At 41.3% G+C, this 24,651-nt stretch overlaps 1 protein-coding gene across 1 annotated transcript in view; it reads left to right on the forward strand.

The window, feature by feature from the left end:
• The first annotated feature begins 20,020 nt into the window (after positions 1–20,020).
• The window catches only part of LOC124805752 (myrosinase 1-like), a 75,997-nt gene continuing 71,366 nt past the window's right edge, over positions 20,021–24,651 (forward strand). Inside the window, exons 1-2 of the mRNA XM_047266320.1 lie at positions 20,021–20,180; positions 21,310–21,443. Coding sequence (XP_047122276.1) covers positions 20,021–20,180; positions 21,310–21,443 — 294 coding nt within the window. The remainder of the gene's footprint in view (positions 20,181–21,309; positions 21,444–24,651) is intronic.

Raw genomic sequence — 24,651 nt, forward strand, 5'->3', positions numbered from 1 at the left:
TTTGATTTAGTTTAAGAAATACTTACCAGTGAATTGATACCAAAGGGCGTAGGTCATGGGAACTATGTATATTGTCATGCGCACACCAGGGAAGATAACCAAGGGGCCATTCCCGTGAGGACTATTGTGGTAACGTACGGGAAAGGGCAGAAGAATATACACTTTCGGTGTGTGTTGTGCGATGTAAGACAGTTGTGAGGACATTTCGCGACGCGTGCGTCATTGTTATATAGAGTAAGGTCGTAGCGGAGTGTAAAACGCATAATTTTATTTTATAAGAAGAAAAATGACAAAGTGACAAGTATTGAGTAAGGCTTTTAGTATTAAGTACATTAGTCTGAATTCACGTGTAACGTAGCTGGCGGTGGGGTTATGTGATGATACAGTATTTGGAGCGCTGTACCATCGATTTGTTCCAGCCACGTGACACATGGAATGTAAGAGGCTGTAGGTTGTTATAATGTTTACATTCGGAAAAATAATTTATATTTTGTTATTAGAACTGTAATACTGGAAGAAATGTCTGTGTTTATTTCTGTTTCATGATACGAGCAAGGGTGTGGCAGTGGCGGAGAGAAAGGTCCTACCGTCGTAACATAGTCAGAGTTCTTGCCCATCATAAACGTAGCAACGACGGTCGAGTTCTAAAGAAGACACCTCGAAGCGACTCGCCCAACCTTGCCGTAATAATGGAAAAAAGAAGAATGTTAAAAACTGGAAAATATTTTGTAAGGAATTGTTACTGTAAAGACCGAGGGATTTCATGTTCAGCTTTGGTCACAGATGGGTGCGAACTTACTCATCCACGTTTTTAATGTATGATACGTGGCTATTTATAACTGTGTGATTTCACAGTAATAAAGTGAATAAAAAGTGAAGTTATTAATTTGGAAGTGTTCAGTCGAAAAGTTTATAAGAAGATAATTGTTACGAAGTAATTCTGAGTGGAATATATTGTGGATTAAGTGAAGTTGGTCTTTTAAAGTTGATGTGAGCGTAATGAAACGGGAGACCAAATTATATGGGATGATGTTATCTTTGGTATATTGAATGCACGGACATGATATTTTATGAACTATACATCACGCCGATTAGGATTCTGAGATTTTCTTTGGCAGGTATACAAAAGATAAATCTAATTTCATAACATTGCATAAAGAAGTTTTAGCAATTTACTGGCGAAATAAGTTTTCAAGTGACAGTTATAAATCAACAGACAAAGATAATCTATGTCCCTGAAGCACAGCTACGGTGGACCACTATGCTAAAGTAGCTGATATGGTAACTTAGGTTAAAAGCAATTTTACGGTGGAAAGTCATACTAATTATGGAACAGTGTTTGGTGGAACTAGTCCAAAAGCCAATTAATCTTTAAAAGTGAAATTTCGTATGTGGTTTCTTAGTGAAAAATCATAAACTGTTCTAACATTAAATCTTATTAGGACCAAAGTTCAACTGCTGTGAAAGCTTGATAGAAAGTGAATATCTTTGGGTTGCTATGTCAGCAAAATAACAAACAAGGCCGCAATAATAAAATTTTGATAATCATGAATACTACCAAAACTACTACTACCAATGCGCTTACGCCCTCGACAATCGACCGTTAAAACAGAACCTGCATATTGATTATATCTTCGGAAATGTACAATGCACGGTAGCTACAGTATGTGTTGGGCTTTACTGCAGTAGCATATCGTAACTGACGGGTAGCACCTTTTCGTCACCAAGCAACGAAAGTTGCCGTGCCACTGTAAGGTGCAGAACCTTTTCAGATTACCTGGGATAGAAGACATAAAAGAGGTTACGATTGAAACAAACCTGCAGTTGGGTTGAGAATAAATTGAACTGCATAATTCTAGCCAACTGCATTAATACAGAGTTGTGAATTAAAAAATTTCGACAATCACGAGATATTTTATTTCCCTCGAGTTATGTATCAGACGGTGTGAAACGTCATAAGTGTTTATTGTATCAAGTATTCAAGGACTGAGAAGTAAAGTAATTAAAGAACTGCTTGTTGTATTAGTCACCAAACCCAGTGAACATAATCTGCCTCTGTGAATATTATGTAACCAATGGTATAGAGATATGACAAGTGACCACAAACTTAAAATTACCGTAAGTTTAAGAACACAGATATTTATAATTTCTTTTGTGGAGCAGCATATGCAATAGAAGTAGACATAATTTTTCTTATAGAAAAGAAATGTTGAACTCAGCTGTAAACAGCAACTGTGAAACGATAGTCTTGGGTAGAAACGATTTCAGTATCAACAGATATTATAAGGCGTCATGTTTTATTTTAGATTCAAAATAAAATTTTACTATACATTTCATGCACCTAAAGCCACAATTTATGTTGCTAGAAAAGAGAGACGTACCAATTGGAACTGTAATTGTTTGAAGGACGTTACATTTTATACAAATTTTCTCTTATAATGAATTTAAAGAAAAGGGTTTTTAAATGTTTAGTTACCATATTTATTTCGTAAAATATTTTATGTAACGGACTACAGTATTAACGGCATGCTTAAAGTGTTTGATAAGAACCCACTGTTTTTGTCAATTATTATACTTAAGCTACTAAACATGATTATTCGCATTTAATCACAACTGATTTTTGTTTGTGAATCGATTTCATGCAAGCAGCTCAGGGTGCTTACTTGTGTTATAACTCGTATTGCGTGCTATATACATGGTGTCATCTATAGGGAAGCTACCACAACTACGTTATCTTTTCAAAACTACATCTAACAATTGAGCGTGTACTCTTGGCTTCTAGTACTTAACCCGCTTTTGCTATTTCTGGTTTCCATGGACTGTCTGTAACCAAGTTGTAATTTCTAGGTGTCACGCTCTCCTTCTGAAGATGATAATCATAAACTAACGGAACCTAGGTCAACAATTCTGATAATTATGTCTAATACAGCTGGTTACTTGATTTTTTCATTATTTCTTTTACAGTAGTAAGTAGCACCTACAGACAATTGCAATATGTTATAGATCTGTTGGCCTATGTAGCAGTAAAACGCAATCGGAATATTTTGTTGTTGGTGATCTGAATCCAGATTTTCTATAAACCCTTCGAGTCAGGCTTCGTTGCAGCTAGTAACATATCACTGATATCTCGCCCTGCTGTAAACTTTCCATCTTGGGTACCTCACTGCTCAAAACAGCCATTGATAATGTTTATAAGGAATGATCTATGAAACGAAACTATTCTACAGAACCAAGAGTTAATGATCTCCCAATCCATGACAAGCAGTGCCTTACTTTAAATGATAATACTGATCACGATGTGAAATTTGCTAAATATGAAGCCAAGATGGTCGCAAGTAAGCCAAAAACTGAGTGATTTAGAATATTCCTAAATAAATGGAGAGCAGTGATATACGCAATGCTCGTGACATGAATTAAAAGTAGAACAGGTTTATTAATAAAACCCATAGCATATTTCAAAGCTGTTTTCCCTTAAGAGTAAGCTAAATTATGACCAAGTTCAGCAAACAGAATGATGAATAACACAAGTAAGACAGAAATATTGTAAGACAAAAAAGAAGCGTTATCCGTCTTCAGAAACAGCTCTGATTTTGATAATATACCGGGTGTTTAGAAAATAACTATGCAGTATCATGTTGTGATGTGCTAAGTAATGACTGATATAACAGTCATTTATTAATACAACATTTTCCATTGTTTAACACATTAGAACCATATTTAACCAGATATTTGTATTTTTTTGCACGTCCTGTGTTTGTGAAGACCAACGCCTTGTGTGACATCATTATGATCCAGGTCATCATGCTAACGATTGAACAAACAGTGTTTTTTGAGGAGACAAGTTTACCTAAGCAGTGCAAGCTGCGTTTGGAGCGAAGTTTCTAGGAGTGAAGATGCCTAGCCACAATCCTGTATGGAACCACATGACCAAGTTTCGGATGATCGGAAGCGTTCATAATGCTCCAAAATCAGGCAGGCCAATCACATCCACAACCGAAGAGAAGGTGGCAGAGGTGGAAGACATGATACTGCTAAGTTCAAAGAAATCGGGTAGACGACTAGCTCAGCAATCCCACATATGCATGGGTTCCCCAGTTTAAAATGTCGGTCGCGCATGAACTGAGAGACAACGATCGCCCGGTGCTTGTGAACTTTTGCAACTGATTTCTGTCCTTCCTGCAGGAAAATGGTGAGAGGATTCTTGACACAACGTTTTTGACGAATGAGGCATGGTTTCATCTCTCCGGTTACATGACTAAACAGAATAGTCGTGTCTGGACTGCGGAGAGTCCGCATGAATTTAAGGTGTCCCCACTGTATGATCAAAACGTTGCTGTTTGGTGCGCCTTGACTCATAAACTCATTATTTGACTTATCTTCTTTCAGGACCCACCTAAGTGCAGAACGGTACTGCACCTGCGCCCTGGAGCCCTTCCTAGTTGAATTGAATGAGGACGAAATTGAGAATGCCTGGTTCCATCAGGATTGGGCGACTGCACATACCGCCAACAAGGCGATGAACTTTTTAAAGGACACCTTCGATGAACGCATCATCTCTCGAGGACTCTGGCCTCCGCGTTTGCCCGACTTTCTATGGAGTACATTGAAGGAAACAGCCTATGACGGCAATCCGCACACCATCCAAGAACTCCAACCTGCATTGTCACGTCACATCCAGATCCTCACTCCCAAAGATCTGCACAACGTCTTCAAGATCAGTTATGAACTGCATAATTACTTAATGACACACAAGAATAGTAACACCGATCTGGAAGCAAACGAATTACAATACAACGAAAATGTAGTTACATAACAAAATAAAATCAAAATAGTTGATAGTGAAGAAAGCCACTGATAGAATCAGAACTGAAGAGGAGGATCTAGTATTAAGAGCAAGTGATATTATTTGGTTTCCTTTAGTGCTTGCTCAATACACAGATGGAATAACATCGGGGATAGGCTACAACACTGCCTCATTCCCTGCTCAACCATTGCTTCCCTTTCATTACCCTCGACTCTTATAAATGCCGTCCGTTTCGCCCCGTTTACTTTATCCCTGATAACTTCAGAGTTCCAAAGAGAATATTCCAGTCAATTTTAGTCAAAAGCTTTCTCTAAGTTTACTAATGCTATAAAGATAAGTTTCTCTTCCCTTTGTCTGTCTCCTAAGATTAATCATAGGATTAGAATTGCCTCGAGTTTCCTACATTTCTCCAGAGTCCAAACTGATCTTGTTTATACTAAGTTGTTTTATCCCGTGCCGAAGGCAAAATATAAATTAACTGCGATGCTCCTGATAATCTATTCTATTGTACAAAATATCTTTTTGTATAGAAACGTAATCATCATTTAACACATTGTAGTAGAAGGTCTTAATTTTTTATGATTCACGGTAAAACGTACCACAAATGTTCTTCGATAGTATTTGTTCATTGACGGGTAACTACGACGACTTTAAATAACATTTTGTTTCTTGTACATAAACAGACCGAACGTAGTTGTTACTTGTGAAATATCAGTAACGTGACATACCACGACGGTCTACATCTACGTCACTTCTTCGCTAGCCTTTTGATGGCGTGTGGCAGAGGGTGCTTCTACTGCCACGACCTGATCCCCTTTTCTGTAGCACTCGCGAATTCCTTGTTAATTGCCGCTTATGGATGGTCTGTAATATTACTTCCTATAGCCATGACCTTGTGCAGAAAGTAAAATACATCCTGCAATTAAACAGAAGCTAAGAAAGTACTTATCACAATCTGAAATCAAATTATTTATTGTTTCACTGTTGTAGTGTAAATTACTCTGGTTCTTTATGGTGTTCCAAATATCTCACTGTTATCAGACAGCTTCGTCCACTACAATGTCCAGCACTCAATCAAAATGTGGTTACTTGTTTCATCATTTCCATAGAAACAGGACCGCTTATATTACACATAATTCATTCATCTATTTATAATTTGTATAAATTCCACATTCATACCTAAGCTAATTCTTCATACTGTCAGAATTGGTAGATTGACACTTGAACGTAACGCAAATTACGCTTTTTCGCCTTGTGCAGCGTTCAAGAAAATTTTTGCAGACCTTGCTGATAAAACCGAAAGAAAGGACTCAATAGCTCTTAAAACACATTTACATAAATAGCCATTTCCATTCTATGGAGGTTACTTAAATAAGAATTGGAAACTTTACATGGCTATCTACACTCCTGGAAATGGAAAAAAGAACACATTGACACCGGTGTGTCAGACCCACCATACTTGCTCCAGACACTGCGAGAGGGCTGTACAAGCAATGATCACACGCACGGCACAGCGGACACACCAGGAACCGCGGTGTTGGCCGTCGAATGGCGCTAGCTGCGCAGCATTTGTGCACCGCCGCAGTCAGTGTCAGCCAGTTTGCCGTGGCATACGGAGCTCCATCGCAGTCTTTAACACTGGTAGCATGCCGCGACAGCGTTGTTGGCCGTCGAATGGCGCTAGCTGCGCAGCATTTGTGCACCGCCGCAGTCAGTGGCAGCCAGTTTGCCGTGGCATACGGAGCTCCATCGCAGTCTTTAACACTGGTAGCATGCCGCGACAGCGTGGACGTGAACCGTATGTGCAGTTGACGGACTTTGAGCGAGGGCGTATAGTGGGCATGCGGGAGGCCGGGTGGACGTACCGCCGAATTGCTCAACACGTGGGGCGTGAGGTCTCCACAGTACATCGATGTTGTCGCCAGTGGTCGGCGGAAGGTGCACGTGCCCGTCGACCTGGGACCGGACCGCAGCGACGCACGGATGCACGCCAAGACCGTAGGATCCTACGCAGTGCCGTAGGGGACCGCACCGCCACTTCCCAGCAAATTAGGGACACTGTTGCTCCTGGGGTATCGGCGAGGACCATTCGCAACCGTCTCCATGAAGCTGGGCTACGGTCCCGCACACCGTTAGGCCGTCTTCCGCTCACGCCCCAACATCGTGCAGCCCGCCTCCAGTGGTGTCGCGACAGGCGTGAATGGAGGGACGAATGGAGACGTGTCGTCTTCAGCGATGAGAGTTGCTTCTGCCTTGGTGCCAATGATGGTCGTATACGTGTTTGGCGCCGTGCAGGTGAGCGCCACAATCAGGACTGCATACGACCGAGGCACACAGGGCCAACACCCGGCATCATGGTGTGGGGAGCGATCTCCTACACTGGCCGTACACCACTGGTGATCGTCGAGGGGACACTGAATAGTGCACGGTACATCCAAACCGTCATCGAACCCATCGTTCTACCATTCCTAGACCGGCAAGGGAACTTGCTGTTCCAACAGGACAATGCACGTCCGCATGTATCTCGAGCCACCCAACATGCTCTAGAAGGTGTAAGTCAACTACCCTGGCCAGCAAGATCTCCGGATCTGTCCCCCATTGAGCATGTGTGGGACTGGATGAAGCGTCGTCTCACGCGGTCTGCACGTCCAGCACGGACGCTGGTCCAACTGAGGCGCCAGGTGGAAATGGCATGGCAAGCCGTTCCACAGGACTACATCCAGCATCTCTACGATCGTCTCCATGGGAGAATAGCAGCCTGCATTGCTGCGAAATGTGGATATACACTGTACTAGTGCCGACATTGTGCATGCTCTGTTGCCTGTGTCTATGTGCCTGTGGTTCTGTCAGTGTGATCATGTGATGTATCTGACCCCAGGAATGTGTCAATAAAGTTTCCCCTTCCTGGGACAATGAATTCACGGTGTTCTTATTTCAATATCCAGGAGTGTATAATGAAAAGTTTTGAATCTTGGTACATATCTCAGACTTTCGCTCCTAGCCAGCCCTGTAATAGTAGATTAATATATTATCGAACTCCATTTTTAAACGACTTCATTCCTTTTTTAACCACTGCACTATTTGTCAGATATTACAGAAGCTACTCCGGAATATTAATGTTTTTCGAAGTGCAAGAAAGTGCCGCAACGTACTACATGACCATTAGCCTAGGAACAATCATTGTATTGAAATTTAAAACCATTGCAATTGCGAATTTTTTTTATGCTACTGTTACTTGTCTACCTAGTATATTATTATTCTACTACACACCAATCCAGATATTTAACTTTCTTGAATATATTAGTGAAGGAAAACAGTAAATAATTTCCTTTTACACGCAGCAAGTGGCTACACGGGTAGCAGGGGTTGTGTGGCGTGGACTGGGCGTTTTTTTTAGGTTAGATGGTCTCGGGCAAGTACAGAAAGGGCGGCAACCTCAAAGGGTGCGGGGGCCAAGCAGCAATCGGTATTGTAATTGTAAACTCTTGAAGCTGCATTGGTAAAGTACCGGAACTTCAAGCGCTAATAGAAAGCACCGAACCTGAAATCGTTATCGGTACAGAAAGCTGGCTGAAGCCAGGGATAAATTCTGTCGAAATTTTTACAAAGGCATAGACGGTGTTTAGAATGGATAGATTGCATGCAACTGGTGGTGGCGTGTTTGTCGCTGTTAGTCGTAGTTCATCCTGTAGTGAAGTAGAAGTGGATAGTTCCTGTGAGTTATTATGGGTGGAGGTTACACTCAACAACCGAGCTAGATTAATAGTTGGCTCCTTTTAGCGACCTCCCGACTGAGCAGCACTAGTGGCAGAACAACTGAGAGAAAATTTGGAATACATTTCACATAAATTTTCTCAGCATGTTATAATCTTAGGTGGAGATTTCAATTTACCAGATATAGACTGGGACACTCAAATGTTTAGGACGGGTGGTAGGGACAGAGCATCGAGTGACATTATACTGAGTGCACTATCCTAAAATTGCCTCGAGCAATTAAACAGAGAACCGACTCGTGGAGATAACACCTGGGACCTAGTGTAAAAAACAGACCCGAACTTTTCGACTCTGTAAGTGCAGAACAGGGAATCAGTGATCCCTGAATATGGAAGTTAATAGGAATATACAAAAAGGGAGGAAGGTTTATCTGTTTAGAAAGAGTAATAGAAGGCAGATTTCAGACTACCTAACAGATCAAAACGAAAATTTCTGTCCCGACACTGACAATGTTGAGTGTTTATGGAAAAAGTTCAAGGCAATCGCAAAATGCGTTTTAGACAGGTACGTGTCGAGTAAAACTGTGAGGGACGGGAAAAACCCACCGTGGTTCAACAACAAAGTTAGGGAACTACTGCGAAAGCAAAGAGAGCTTCACTCCAAGTGTAAACGCAGCCAAAACCTCTCAGACAAACAGAAGCTAAACGATGTCAAAGTTAGCGTAAGGAGGGCTATGCGTTAAGCGTTCAGTGAATTCGAAAGTAAAATTTTATGTACCGACTTGACAGAAAATCCTAGGAAGTTCTGGTCCTACGTTAAATCAGTAAGTGGCTCGAAACAGCATATCCAGACACTCCGGGATGTTGATGGCATTGAAACAGAGAATGACACGCGTAAAGCTGAAATACTAAACACCTTTTCCCAAAGCTGTTTCACAGACGAAGACCGCACTGCAGTTCCTTCTCTAAATCCTCGCACAAACGAAAAAATGGCTGACATCGAAATAAGTGTCCAAGGAATAGAAAAGCAACTGGAATCACTCAACAGAGGAAAGTCCACTGGACCTGACGGGATACCAATTCGATTCTACACAGAGTACGCGAAAGAACTTGCCCCCCTTCTAACAGCCGTGTACCGCAAGTCTCTAGAGGAACGGAAGGTTCCAAATGATTGGAAAAGAGCACAGGTAGTCCCAGTCTTCAAGAAGGGTCGTCAAGCAGATGCGCAAAACTATAGACCTATATCTCTGACGTCGATCTGTTGTAGAATTTTAGAACATGTTTTCTGCTCGCGTATCATGTCGTTTTTGGAAACCCAGAATCTACTCTGTATGAATCAACATGGATTCTGGAAACAGCGATCGTGTGAGACCCAACTCGCTTTATTTGTTCATGAGACCCAGGAAATAATAGAAACAGGCTCTCAGGTAGATGCTATTTTCCTTGACTTCCGGAAGGCGTTCGATACAGTACCGCACTCTTGCCTGATAAACAACGTAAGGGCCTACGGAATATCAGACCAGCTGTGTGGCTGGATTGAACAGTTTTTAGCAAACAGAACACAGCATGTTGTTATCAATGGGGAGACGTCTACAGATGTTAAAGTAACCTCTGGCGTGCCACAGGGGAGTATTATGGGACCATTGCTTTTCACAATATATATAAATGATCTAGTAGGTAGTGTCGGAAGTCCCATGCGGCTTTCCGCGGATGATGCTGTAGTATACAGAGAAGTTGCAGCATTAGAAAATTGTAGCTAAATGCAGGAATATCTGCAGCGGATAGGCACTTGGTGCAGGGAGTGGCAACTGACCCTTAACATAGACAAATGTAATGTATTGCGAATGCATAGAAAAAAGGATCCTTTATTGTATGATTATATGATAGCGGGACAAACATTGGTAGCAGTTACTTCTGTAAAATATCTGGGAGTATGCGTGCGGAACGATTTGAAGTGGAATGATCATATAAAATTAATTCTTGGTAAGGCGGGTACCAGGTTGAGATTCATTGGGAGAGTCCTTAGAAAATGTAGTCCATCAGCAAAGGAGGTGGCTTACAAAACACTCGATCGACCTATACTTGAGTATTGCTCATTAGTGTGGGATCCGTACCAGATCGGGTTGACGGAGGAGATAGAGAAGATCCAAAGAAGAGCGGCGCGTTTCGTCACAGGGTTATTTGGTAACCGTGATAGCGTTACGGAGATGTTTAGCAAACTCAAGTGACAGACTCTGCAAGAGAGGCGCTCTGCATCGCGGTGTAGCTTGCTCGCCAGGTTTCGAGAGGGTGCGTTTCTGGATGTGGTATCGAATATATTGCTTCCCCCTACTTTTACCTCCCGAGGAGATCACGAATGTAAAATTAGAGAGATTCGAGCGCGGTTGGAGGCTTTCAGACAATCGTTCTTCCCGCGAACCATACGCGACTGGAACAGAAAATGGAGGTAATGACCGTGGCACGTAAAGTGCCCTCCGCCACACACCGTTGGGTGGCTTGCGGAGTATAAATGTAGATGTAAATGAAGATTGTATCTGAAATTCGAGATGATCTTCAGTGCTGTGTTTAAGGTTTCTCGTATCTTGAAGACAAGACGGCATTGCAATACGGCACTAATCTGCCGTGATATGGTTTTATGGATGACATAGACTGTCATATTTAATGACGAACATGTAGGGGTGCCCCATCACTACATATGGTACGCACAGAAGGCGAAAAATCATCCATGGCATCAGATACGATGACGAGATAATTTTTTTTCTTATCCGTAGATGACGTTGTAGATACTCCTTCCTCATCGCTTTTCTTCGCTGATGGAACTATGAGTCTACGAGGAATGTTCTTGTGACATAACAAGGTATCAGAGAAAATAAGCCAGAGCACGAAAAGCTGTGGCAGAAAAGTATTTGAAGCAAGTATGTTACAAATAACAATGCAGTAATAATGGGACTGAAATAAATTAAGTCATTCTTTCCCATCGTGTATGATTTTTTCCTATGTAAGAATTACTTACGGATTTTCTTCCTAGATCTTCTCCTTACAGTACCTCCTTTCTCATCATTTGCGTTATCGTACAGAGGGAGGGGGAAAGGGGAGGGAGGAAAGTTATATCTAGAGGATAGTGCACCTAGAAGTATATGATATTTTTTGGTCTGTGCCTACTGACATTTTAGAATCACATATTGGAATGTGTGAATGTGCGCTACTGACTGCCATGAGCAGTTTTTGTTGCCATTAGACATTACGTTGCGTTTTGTGCGGCATTTGTAAATATTTCGTGTTCTACACACTTATGTGCTACATAATATGTTAAATCTTTTTGGAATACGCAGTTAATTCTTCAGGTAAACAATTCATGGTAATTCAAATGATATGATTTATTTATACAACCCTTTATTTATTGGTCATGTACCAGCTAGTGCCTTGAAGCGGAGGGAGGTCTTTTACCATAGATCAAGTGACACTTACAAATGAACTTAGCATCTTTAATGTGTCAGAAATTACAGCTGTCTAGAACTTGGAAATTAGTCTTAGTTGTCAATAGCTTCTACTTCAAAATAGCTGTTTTTTGATAATACTTCTGGTTAATTTGATTTCAGTCACTGATGATTGTACCGTTGTCGTACAATAATGTAACAGATGGATGATTACATACAATATTCACAAAATTTTCTCGATTATAACGCTTTTAAATTTCAGTAGCATATATGTTCCTAGGTACATGACCATGCTGTGGCTTTGAACGTGTTTTCATATTTCGAAAAATTTTAATATTCGGAAATATTTTTATAGTTTCAGAAAAACACTATACCATTAGAAAACTGAACGCCACTATTTAAAAATGGAATATTAAAATATATTAAAATTTTATTACAGGCCTGGCTAGAGGCGAAATTCTGAAAAGTGTATCCTTAGACGTCGAACGTAAAGTTTACCTTGAAGCCAATTTTAAGTGAGTAGTTCTCACAGTAGCTAGCTTGCCCGTACAGTACCCCATGTACAGTACGTCGTGATAGTGACAACCCCGAAACAAAAACAGTGTTACGTTTTCGTTCAAGAGATCCCATTCCGTTGGAGCAGTGCAGCGTGATTTTCGTCCGAGAATACACTTCCTATATCTCACAGCATTTGATTTGGCATCGACAGATTCAAGGCACTGATTGTTTTTGTAAGGGGAAATCCACAGATAACCGCGGTGTGCACTTCCAAGGCACTAAATGTATCAACAAAATTTCTGCACGCCGTCGGCAGTGATCTACTCGTCGTGTAATCCAAGAGTCGGTAGTTTCTCGTGTGCTTTTTTTGGCTTGTTTCGGGGTGATATTTGTGTTTAAAATCATATAGAATTCAGTTGCTACTAGCCCTTCAAAGTGTTCGTAAAAAACAATGTGTAGACTTTAGTGAAACCATTCCGTATGTGGAGATTAAATTTTATGTCTAGTGTTCAGTGATGAGGGAACATTCCATTTAAGCGGAAAAGTGACCGCCGCAGCTTGAGAATATGAACATAAGAATCACATACTATAGTTGAGCACGAGAAAGACTCTGAAAACCTTCTTGTGTTTCGCAGAATCTTCCTAGAAAACTTTTACGGCCTGTTCGTCTTTCGCGGAAGAAGCATTTGTAGAAGAGACTTATCTACATAATTTTGAAATTACGCCTTTTAAGCAACTTCGAAAAACATGTTGAATTTTCATGTATCAAGGATGCCATGGCCATGTGCATACAAGAACGTTTCTGAATAATGAGCTGCCTCAGTTGCCGATCTTCTGAAATGGGCATTCGCAACTTTCATTCCACCATTGGCCTCGATGATCACCTGATCTCATGGTATGTGAGTTTTGTAGTGTTGCGACCCAGTTTTAGTGAAATTTGTGAGGAAGCAACCTCAAAGTGTTGTAGTATCAGCTGCGGGATGGTAAGTACAGTAGGTTAGAACAAAATATGTGCAGAAGGATTGCAAGATGGGACAGCCATGTTTGGCCAAACATGCAACTCGCAGCGGTAATAACAGAAGAGGGCATGTAGGTGTCCGTATGCCAATGAAAGGCTCATTTTGTGAGCTAAAACACTGTGTGCTGCATAATAATGCAACAAGTGCGCCTCAGAATTGTATAAATAAGAATGTATCTTCAATCAGATTCATTCGGAGTCCAGCAGCACCATCACGACGCCATGTCCATGCTATATCAGCAGGTGACTTGGCACCACAGCTGCAGCCAATGGGTTGGCACTGGGTCGGGCCAGCTGCCTCCTGCACTACGCCCACCTGTGGGAGGTGACTTCACAGTGTCGCTGAGCTGCCCATAGCATCTGCAGTGGCCAGGCTCCTGCCAGTGGGCGGCGCATCATTCGCCATTCACAGCAGTCTTCACCTGCCTCTGCCGCGGACGCGAGCGGGACCTGAGTTGCTGGCAGAGTCCGTTCATAACGGGAAACCATAGCAGTAGAAGTAAGAGAGCGCCGCTGACGCTATTGTCGGGCCGCCGGCTATTGCTGGACCAGACGTCAGCAGCGCAGGCTGCCTACGCGTGCATCGCTTTACCTGGACCCATCAACTGTGAGCCGATGATGGCCAGGGTCGCTTGAGTGGAGTGTCTCTGCCTCATATTACTAAAGACATGAAGTGTATTTGAAGCTGAATAAAACAGTTTTCCTGACCAGCCGTGTGCCACTGGGCACACTGGCCCGTCAATCTACAACTCACCCTACCAAGTGCCGTCTAGATTCTATTTTTATATGTGCATGGAGGACTCTGCCTATGTGCTTCTCCATCCGACAACTTTGAGCGATCTACAGGGCAGTATAGCAACAGAAATGAATGCAGTAAGTCCATGGATATTTGCAAAAAAAATGTAGCACGAGTCCGAGTATAGTCTGAAGCTTGGTAATGCTCCTGAACATTTGTGACACGTAAATGATATCATTTAACTTTATCATTTAACTTTAACTTTAAAAAATACTACAAGGTAAATCTTTGTAAAATTAGTTGTTCCATTTGAAAATAAACTGTAGTCTTTGTAACGCGTTTTTTTAAGACGTGGGTTACGTTAACGGTTCGAAACAAACGTAGGGAAAACGAAGTAATATGATTTACAAGTAGCTGCCTTGGTTAATTATTCTATCACGATGAGTTTTAAATATTTCAATGGCGCCTATCTTGTTTGCACTAGGGATTTGGACTTCGTATGTAATTCAGCGAGCAGGCTTTTTATAATCACTGCAGTTTCAGTTACCTCAGTGAGATGCCCACAATAGTCGCTAAACATCAAATACAAACCAGCTAATCCTGATCAAGAATAAGAAAGTCACTCGAAATTATGGGGTGTTAAAAATTCTGTACATTCTTAGTATTAGTGCCAGATAAAATGAAAACTACAGTGTGATATGTCTGTTTGATGGTAATTATCATCATAAGGGACTTAAAAGTTTACAGACAGTGGTACAGACAGAGGCTAGGAGGAGAAAAGACAAGGAAATAACACAAGAAGGAAGAAAGACAAAAGGTAAAAATGTTTGACAGAGGTTTCCCTTTGTATAGCATTCTGATCAGGTTTTCATATATTATGTGAGTCTCCCCCTTATCGAAAAAAGAAAATGTGAAGTTCGAAAGTATCATTACAACTGTACATATAAAATAACAATTTTTTTCTGGCTCTGCATACCTTGCGTGAGTTAAAATACATACGTCAGAAAAAGTTTTACATCACCCCTGTTCCGAGAACTCTTGAAGATATACGGTGACTGTGAATAATGTAGCACAGAAACAGTCCCTCTGTCCAGAGATGTCACTAAACCCGCCCAAAGGTGTAAACAATCATGCATGAGCAGCGCCTGTTAGATGGAGGGATGGGTTCCTGGTAAATGTGAGAGAGAACTGGGATGTGGTATGTACTGGGGAGGATGTTGGATACAGATAGCTGAGGGATGTCTTTGGGGGAACGAACTGAGAAATGGGACGCAGTTGTTGGAATAGAATTGTGGTGACAGCGAGGCCATGGAAGGGATCTGTGTTGTTGAGTATAGTTGGAAGAAAATGCAGATGTCAAGGACGAGTTCATGGTGTCAGAGAGGAAGGTAGCTGCTGCTGGGAAAGGATATGGAGTGCATGGAGGTGGAGGGAAGTTGGGACATGTTGATACAGGTGCAACAGCTAGCTGGGCTTCTCAAGAATGGAGCAGATTACTGGCTGTGGGAGACAAGTTTACGGAAAATTTAGAAGAGGACTAGGTATTCAACGTGTCGAAAGAGATGGGAAAATTCGATGACTGGTACAGAAGATGGCTGTGGAAAAATAGACAAATGAGAAAGACCAGTCGGAGCGCATGACGCTCTAGGATTTTGTGGCAGTGGTTAAATTAAGGAAGGGTGCGGGTCCCCACAACCGTGGGCTAGCTATGGATGAGATAGATGAGGGTCTTGTAGGTATGAAGAATAGATTTAGTCCCCATATTCGGCTTATCAGTAATTTGTCTATTGTGGGCGTTCTTCTGTGGGATTAATAGGTGATGATACCACGTTAGTTTCTCATATATTGCCAGTCTCTGGTCTTTTAGTAGTTTTGTTGGGGTGATTGGGCGGTTGTGGACTGTGATGCAAAATTCTCGGGGAATGAGAACTAGGGTGATTTATTTCTATGGTTCTTGCCAGAGATTTTTTGGTATTGATCGTGTAATTTAAATTAGGCTTCAAATACTGAATGTTAATCTTTACTGCCTATTCATTCGAAGCCACGACTGCGCAAAGTGTATTACAAAAGTTAGAATACGTGTTCACGTTTAGCAGAAAAGCATTACACCACTTGAATGGATCAAACAGTAGCAGAGCGTCCTCCTTCTGGCAAGCTGTTCTTTTGCTCATGCCAACATTATTGCCACTACGATGCAACTTCCGATCTACTACGCGGGCAAGAGCACTCAAAGGTTCCAGATGGTGATATCTTAAGCGTTCCCTTCAACGAACTGTTTTAAATTGTACACTCTACACCTCACGTAATATCCCATCTAAATGTATGGGCCGGATGGTCAGCTGATGCAGCTTGTTGCTCAGGTAACACTCCCTCATCTTTATCAGCACTATAACCACTCTCTCTCTCTCTCTCTCTCTCTCTCTCTCTCTCTCTCTCTCTCTCTCTCTCTCTGTTCACACCTTTGAAATATTCTCAAGTAGACAGAAGGTAAGGGTAAGGATACACCTATGCACAAATTTCGTAATTATTTTTAGAAGTGTTACGCTACTTTGACACAACAGGATTACTGTAGACACTGTTAATCGCTGATGTTGCTTGATTACTGTTGTTGCTTGTCTGCATGGATTCTATGTGCAAACAGATTGTTTCGCATGTGTATTTCGTGAAGATGATTGGTGAATGGTCCATGATTATATCTCAAGAGAATTACCGAACTCTTAAACATTTTATTCACCTTAACCGTATGGAACGAGGATTCTGGAGCAACGCTCGGCTATCTGTCTCCAAACTGTTTCAATTTAGTACATTTATTTGCGTGATGATCCTCTTCCGAATAGTGTCATCTGCATAACGTAATATTCTGCTCGGCTGGTGTAGTCTAATAGTTTGAACTGCAGCGTCATCAGCGGCGGTTTTCGTTGCCATTGACTACTTCATTATGTTTAATGTTAACATCACCATTGATCCACGAGTACTTCGCTTTCGTACCGTGTGTCTATCTTCAGTCCAAGTGTGTAAACACCTATTATGCACAGAACCATTAGTATTTTCAGCATTCAGTTGTTTGATTGTTACGTCGGTGCGAGGGGCTTCCCTCACCATGCAACAATAACAACAAAGATAAGGGAAAAGAATATACAAAGGGAGATTACTCCGAGCGAGGTGGTGCAGTGGTTAGCACAATGGACTCGAATTCGGGAGGACGAGGATTCAAAACCGCGCCCTGCCATTGTGATTTATGTTTTCCGTAATTTTCCTAAATTGCTTAAGGCAAATGCCAGGATGATTTCTTTGAAAGGGCACGGCCGACTTCCTTTCCCATCTTTCCCTCATACGATTTGACCGAAGATCTTGCTGTTTGGTCCCCTTCTCCAAATCAACCAACCAACCAAGGGAAATTTCGACTCACGATCGAAAAACTACAAAGATCCTGAGCGATTCCCAGCGAGGAATGGAGAGATCTATGTTTCAAATTACTAAGACTGTCAGGTAGGCAGAAAACTGCGTCGGGGAATTTACGGGAAACCAGTCTACACTGATTCTACAATACGCAGATCGTCACATCATCTAACCACACACAGAGACACAGATGGGTTGCCATAAGGTCCAGTTGAACAGGCACACACATTATCTTCAAAACCCAGATCACTAACACAAGAAACAGATACAATCAAATCAATTGAAATAAGTAAAGGGCATTTAGTAACATAAACTGACAAACTTTCATGGAAAATATAAGCCAATATCAGTAATAGAAGCATTACAGAAAAAACTGACACAACGTAAATTTTCACAAACATTTCCTATTTAGACGCAGCATCACACAAAACTGCAAAAATATTTTTGAAAACCAATATAAAAATATCTTTGTCTACGAACACCAAACATAGATACCACTTGCCTGACGCAGCAAACATAAATCATCCCAATAATAGCACACAATGGTATATATAACTATCGCAGCGTAACAGTTGCCCTGCATTCTACATGAGCAGAAAACAGAGGAATATACGAGTTACCGTGTAACAGTTCCCATGCATTCGAAAAAGAAAATCGGGAAGAACTTACCACTGAAATTACAAAAAGAGTACTGATGCTTTCAGACTCAACCATTTTGACAAAACCACAGTAGCTATGCAAATGTGCCTTGATAGATAAAAACTGATATCCATAACAGCCTAACTGCACTTACATAGAAAATAATGCTAGAAACCTTGATCTACTAAAAAATTACAAATAATGGTACACAAAGAAAATCTTTCGAAAACATGTTCAACGAACGAACAGAATTTATTAGCCACAATTTTTCAGCAATTTCAAAATAAACTTTTTCCCAAATGAAAAAAACATTTAAAGTACAACCACCTCATAACATTTAGTCACATCTGATATCCATACATATAATGGTTTCAAAAATGACGTCAATGTATAATTAGTAATGTAACATCTTTGTATCTTTTTAGTCATAACAGCACATGTGTGTTTGTTGAAAGGTAGCATGTTGACTTGTACTGAATTGTATTCACAAATGTGCTGTAGCACGCAGAGTATATTAATAGTCACGCTGTATTTAAAAACCATGTAACCACTAGCGGAAACATTAATTGATTTTTTAGTATTATCTTAGTTTTGTAAAAACAGTAATTACAGTTTGCCAACTTGTAATAAACCAATATAATATCAACAAGACCAATACTAACTTTAAGCAGGAAAATGATGTACACTGATGAAGCACCCGAGAATGAAGCCCAAGGGCTAAAAGTTCACCGTGAATCGAAATAAATATCATGCTTTGTGCCTTAAGGCATTTGATTTTTCATTTTATGACAGTACTACAGTCGCTGAAGCAACACTGACAGCAATGGACAAAATTAATTTTTTTTCTTTTCCGGTCCCCTGAAAAATAACTCCAATCCAAAATTTTTCTTTGGTTTCCTTTGCAGCTGTCTCAATCTACAGACTGGGAAACTTCGGGATGGGATAAAACCTGGCTCACTCCCTCTCGAATATTGCTTTCCTTTCAAGTCCTTCGACTCTCATAACTGGCGTCTCGTTTCCATTTAAGTTCCCTTCATTTTACCTCCGCCACCTTCAGAATTTCAAAAATGTACTCCAGTCACTACTGACAGAAATTTTTTCGAAACGTAAAAATGAAACTAGACATCCTAAAGGAAATAGGTCCATGAAGAAAAGCAGTTGCTAAATAGTACGCAATTTCCTCAATAATGCACAAAAAGCCTCGTTCTTTTCTTCGTCAGGTCACAGTAATACAAAGAGGTATCCGCACATTACAGTCTATACACATTCACCCATGCTGTTTCTGATTGTTTCCTAATGCCTTCCATTAGTTAGGGTATTGACCTTTTCTTACCTCAAGGAATCGAGTAAAAAGCTTTTTTTGTTCGTTTGCATCCCAGTCATTTCCTTTTTGTGCCGTCCACTGTCTCCTACAATAAACAACTTCTTCCGCAAGTATATTTCTCCCTTCAAAAAATTAATTTTCTAAGTAACTGATAAATATGTCACTGATAGGGTCGAAAGAGATTAAAAACGTGTAGTAATACTTTCACTGAGTGCACATACTAGAGATAAGATGACGACAGATTACATGCAATGTTTTCTTTAACATTATGTATAAGTTTCTCATGAGTCCGGTAAGTGTGTCGCAACACTCACAGTCGTTGACCGGCTGTCTCTCCACAAGAAGTGCCGGATGTTATCACCTATATCGAACTCTTCTCAGAAAGTGTTGCCAGATAAGGGATGGTTTATAAGGCAAGGAAAATTTCTGTTATTGGTATGGCACGCAGCACGATGGCACTTACGACACTGTACGTGGAGCTTCTGAGTTTCGCTTGCCTTTTGGCAGCCATCCACGGGGTCAACGGGAGAGCGGTGAACCAGTTTCCCGAAGATTTCCTATTAGGAGCAGCCACGGCCTCCTACCAGATAGAGGGCGCCTGGAACGAGGATGGTGAGCGACAAAAGTTTCAAAAATGTCTCGAGCAGGCTAGGTTTTGAGGCTCGTGATATGACAGATTAATTGCCGTACTACTCTGATGCTCCATGGTTTTACACGTATCTTGAGGCTTACGCTGAGAGACAGTACCCACAATCACACTTCTAACAAAAAAGTAACGTTCTTTTAAGAGAATAAAGCTACTCCCAAAAATTAGTATACAGGGTGTGCTTGGCCACACGGGCGCTGTTGTCCCCATCAGGGAAGGTGCAGAGGCTCTCAGAAAGGCAACACGTTTTCCCTTGAGCGTGCAAACGCACTGCAGTTGATGATGTGATATTCAGACATGTATTGTGAACTGTAATGTGAAGTGTGTGATGATGCTTAGAGGTGAGTAGGTTAATAATACACATTTTGGAATTGCTTCTTTTTAAACTGCACGTGTAAGTGATTACTAACTGCTGTACATGTGCACATATATAAGTTCCGATGTGCTTAATACTCAGGGATATGAATAACAATGTACGTAAACATGTATCATCTTGGAAACCGTTCGGGATAGTGCACGTATCTCCATATGAAGTTTTTCACGTCCCAGAATATTAACCATTTGTCCTTGGACACTCTTTAAAAGGGTAAGTGCTTGTGTATTTCTAGGAACCGATAAGTCATTTCTTGAATTTTTTCCTTTTTCTAAGTCGTAGGAACTGGGCGAGAAGTGTCTCAATTAGAGTGTGTGGGTGGATAGAGACGTGACGTTCCACGAACTGGATAGAAAAGCTTTACGCACGGAAGTTAAAATTTGTCCATAAGATCCATTGTGTCAATAATATACTGTAGGAAATGCATAATATAAACGCAGACTATAATACAGTTTATTTAGCGACCGGTTTCAGTCCATGCCCATGTTCATAGTAGCTGAATATGCAATTATAAACAATGCACATCTGACTACATTGAACACGGTCTTGGCCTGAAACCAGTCGTTAACTAGATTCTATTAAAGTCAGCATTTGTGTTATGCATTTCCTACGTGACATATATGCTGATAACTGCATGGACAATATACATCAATAATATGCATTGTACCACTGTATAGTGTTAACTCGTGCTTTCTGTTGTAAGCTTCCATATTACTTTACAGGCAAAGGAGAGAACATATGGGACCACATGCTGCACGAACATCCAGAGTACGGCAACAACGGGGAGAATGGAGACGTGGCCTGTGACTCGTACCACAAGTATGCCGAGGACGTGCAGGCTCTCAAGGATCTGGGGGTGAGTGCATAAGAGAGCGAGACAAACGTAGAGCACTCTATCTCTCTGTAGTTAAACATTAATTTCTGTGTGGTTCAAATGGCTCTGAGCACCATGGGACTTAACTGCTGTGATCATCAGTCCCCTAGAACCTAACTAACCTAAGGACATCACACACATCCATGCCCGAGGCAGGATTCGAACCTGCGACCGTAGCGGTCGCGCGGTTCCAGACTGTATCGCCCAGAACCGCTCGGCCACTCCGGCCGGCTAATTTCTGTAACTAGCAGTTACAGAAAGTCCTGCTCCTAACAGTTGTATCAGAGAATGGTAAGCCGAAATTTAGTCCTACTTTTCTGTTGCTGAAGGTCATAGTCACCAATCGCACCTATATTAGGCTGCTGCCAACTGGAGTATCAACACTGAAGGGGCAATTCCCCGACAGCAGACTGTTCTCCAACGTCGCACATGAGAGCACCAACCACTTAGCTGGGTCAAGCAACCTTCCTCCACAGCCGAAAAAAACTAACACATGAATGCGCGGTTGTGCGCGACTGAGAACTAGCTATTATGGCTACTAATGGTGGAAGACTTTCGAATGAAGGACGAGAAGTGATAGCGTACAGTTGCTGATCATCAAATTTTGTCTCAAAATATAGTTTTAACCTCATAATATCTCTGCAGTCATAGAGAGAAAGCTTGTGAGATTACTAATGTATTTTTTTTCATCATAGGCACATGTACCTATCGTTCATACCTAATGAACGAAGGATAAAGAAAATATCATATTATCGAAATTATATAACTTAGAGGGTGATTCAGCTGCCCCTAACGATGTTGCTTTATGCAACCAGTAAGTCTATGTTTGGTTTTGAAAAACCATGCACGAGGTTTTCATATTCTCTCGCACGCTAAGCGTCAACTATTAGTCCTACAGGAGAAAACGAACAGTAGCTTCTATAGGAAATTGTACTGAAATCTTTACTGGGATACGTTTTTACTGAAGGCTGTCCTTTTGGGATATTCAACAAAAATGTACAAAAGTGAGCTACAAACACACCTCAGCGCCTACACTCATCTCTCACTAGTCAGGATTTCTAATATGCTGTTCGCGGCACACCCTCCTACCAACGTACACAATATTTCCAAGTAACCAAACTATTCCCGATATTCGACCGTTTTTTGGTCTCTATTGATCGGGCTATTACGCCTCTAGCATTGTCAGCCCCTTCGTTAACATTAATAATTGAAACGTGCCCGTGAGTGTAATGAAAGATAAACGTCTTTAATACGTTACGTGCCGGCCGCTGTGGCCACGCGGTTCTAGGCGCTTCAGTCCGGAACCGCGCTACTGCTACGGTCGCAGGTTCGAATCCTGCCTCGGACACGGATGTGTGTGATGTCCTTTAGGTTAGTTAGGTTTAAGTAGTTCTAAGTTCTAGGGGGCTGATGACGTCAGATGTTAAGTCCCATAGTGCTTAGAGCCATTTGAACCAATACGTTACGGTAAAACTGATTACTGTGACGACTAAATCTAAACTTAACCGTTGCAACCATAGTAGTTTCAGAGTCAAAAGGCCTGAAGATTGTGATGGTTTAATTGTCTATTTTACGTTGTTAAAATTTGCAAAACTGTGAGATAAAATTTACACTAATGTCAGTTTTACAACTTGGAATTTCTCCACAATGCCGGTGGCGTAATAACGCCAGTCAGTGAAGACCAAAGCAAGTTGGATTATGGTGGGAAAATAATTCTTGCAGTCACAAGATTTTGTAGTGTTGTAGGAGGGAGTGCGATTAAGAAAATACTAGAAAACCTGACTGGTGAGAGTTGACTGTGTGGGTGGAGGTGTATTTGAAGGTCACTTTTGTACGTTTTTCTTGGATAAAATTAAAATAAATTAAATTTTCTAGAGAAAGTCCTGTTCACTTTTCTGTAGGACTTACAGTTTGCGTGTAGCGAACGAGAGAATATGAAAATCTCGCCCGTGGTTTCTGAAGGTCAGATACACAGTTCTGGTTGCATAAAACGTCAGTAGGGGCAGCTGAATGACCCTGTATGTTTGGAAAAGAAATTCCTTCCTTGCATCTTAGGTAACCACGTGATCAAGGTTGTTGATAAGTAAAAAAAACCAGAAATTTCTTTTCATCTACAAGGCAACACTAAAAAAGGCAAAACCACCGTGGAAGGAAATTCTTAGACTATTGTAGTTCCGAATCTTCAAGATGAATACAGTGTACAACGGATAGTTACACAATCGCATCACAGCACTGAAGTTGTCCTGAAGTCCAATTTTACTTAACGGTCATGTTATTTGATATTATGAACACAAAGTACACTATTTAATTATATGAACAAGTTCATTAGGCTTTTGAGAAACTGTAAACTGTTGGCAGCCAATGTTATACAGTGCTGAAAATAGGTGTTACTGGGTACTGGATACATCCCTGGACAAAGTTTTTCTTTTTTAGTTTTGTATGCATATTAATCTTTTTCCTAGAGTTTATTCTAATAGGTGGGCTGTTTGTTTGAAAAACCTATGTGTTCTGTATGACAAATTACATTTAGGATATTATTTACTGGACAGCTAGCTTAAGTATTCTCATTTCACTGAACAGGTCTCTACAGGATGTTCTTTACTACGCACCGCAAGTAATTCGTATTACACGCTTTTGGATTCGGGAAATTTTAGCTTGGTTTGATGACTTACTCTCAAATTGGAGTCTCGTATGGTATTACGGAATTAAAATAACCAAAGTGCACCATGTGATTCTTGAAGCTTTCCCGGCGTACTGAATATTCGAAAAGGCTTCGGGATGGCAGTCGGTTGACTTCGTGCCACAGTATTTGGGCTGGCAATCGTCCAGCGACCTTCAGATGAGTGTCCGCCACTGGAGACTGCAAGTTCTCGGCGTCAGTTTTATTGTAAAAAGCGGCGCGGAAACGCACGGGCATTGGCGGCCTTCACAGGAGCGTCCTCTATCGAAATCCGCGCCTTCTGCAAATTCTGTTCTGCCTGTGGCGATCAGGCGCATGCGTAAAGGCAAACCTACATGTTCGCCCTCTGTCGGAATGCGTACTCGCGTCTCTAAAAGCAGCCGTCAGATGTCGCCAACCTTGGGGGCAGTCGATCTCTCTAATTTATTCTGAGGAAAAACCGTTTATTCATGACGTATGGCAACACCGTACACACGATGTAAAAGGGCAGTGCTTTGGGGGAGATGTCAT

Source organism: Schistocerca piceifrons, chromosome 7 (assembly GCF_021461385.2).
Source record: "Schistocerca piceifrons isolate TAMUIC-IGC-003096 chromosome 7, iqSchPice1.1, whole genome shotgun sequence".
Lineage (NCBI taxonomy): Eukaryota > Metazoa > Arthropoda > Insecta > Orthoptera > Acrididae > Schistocerca > Schistocerca piceifrons.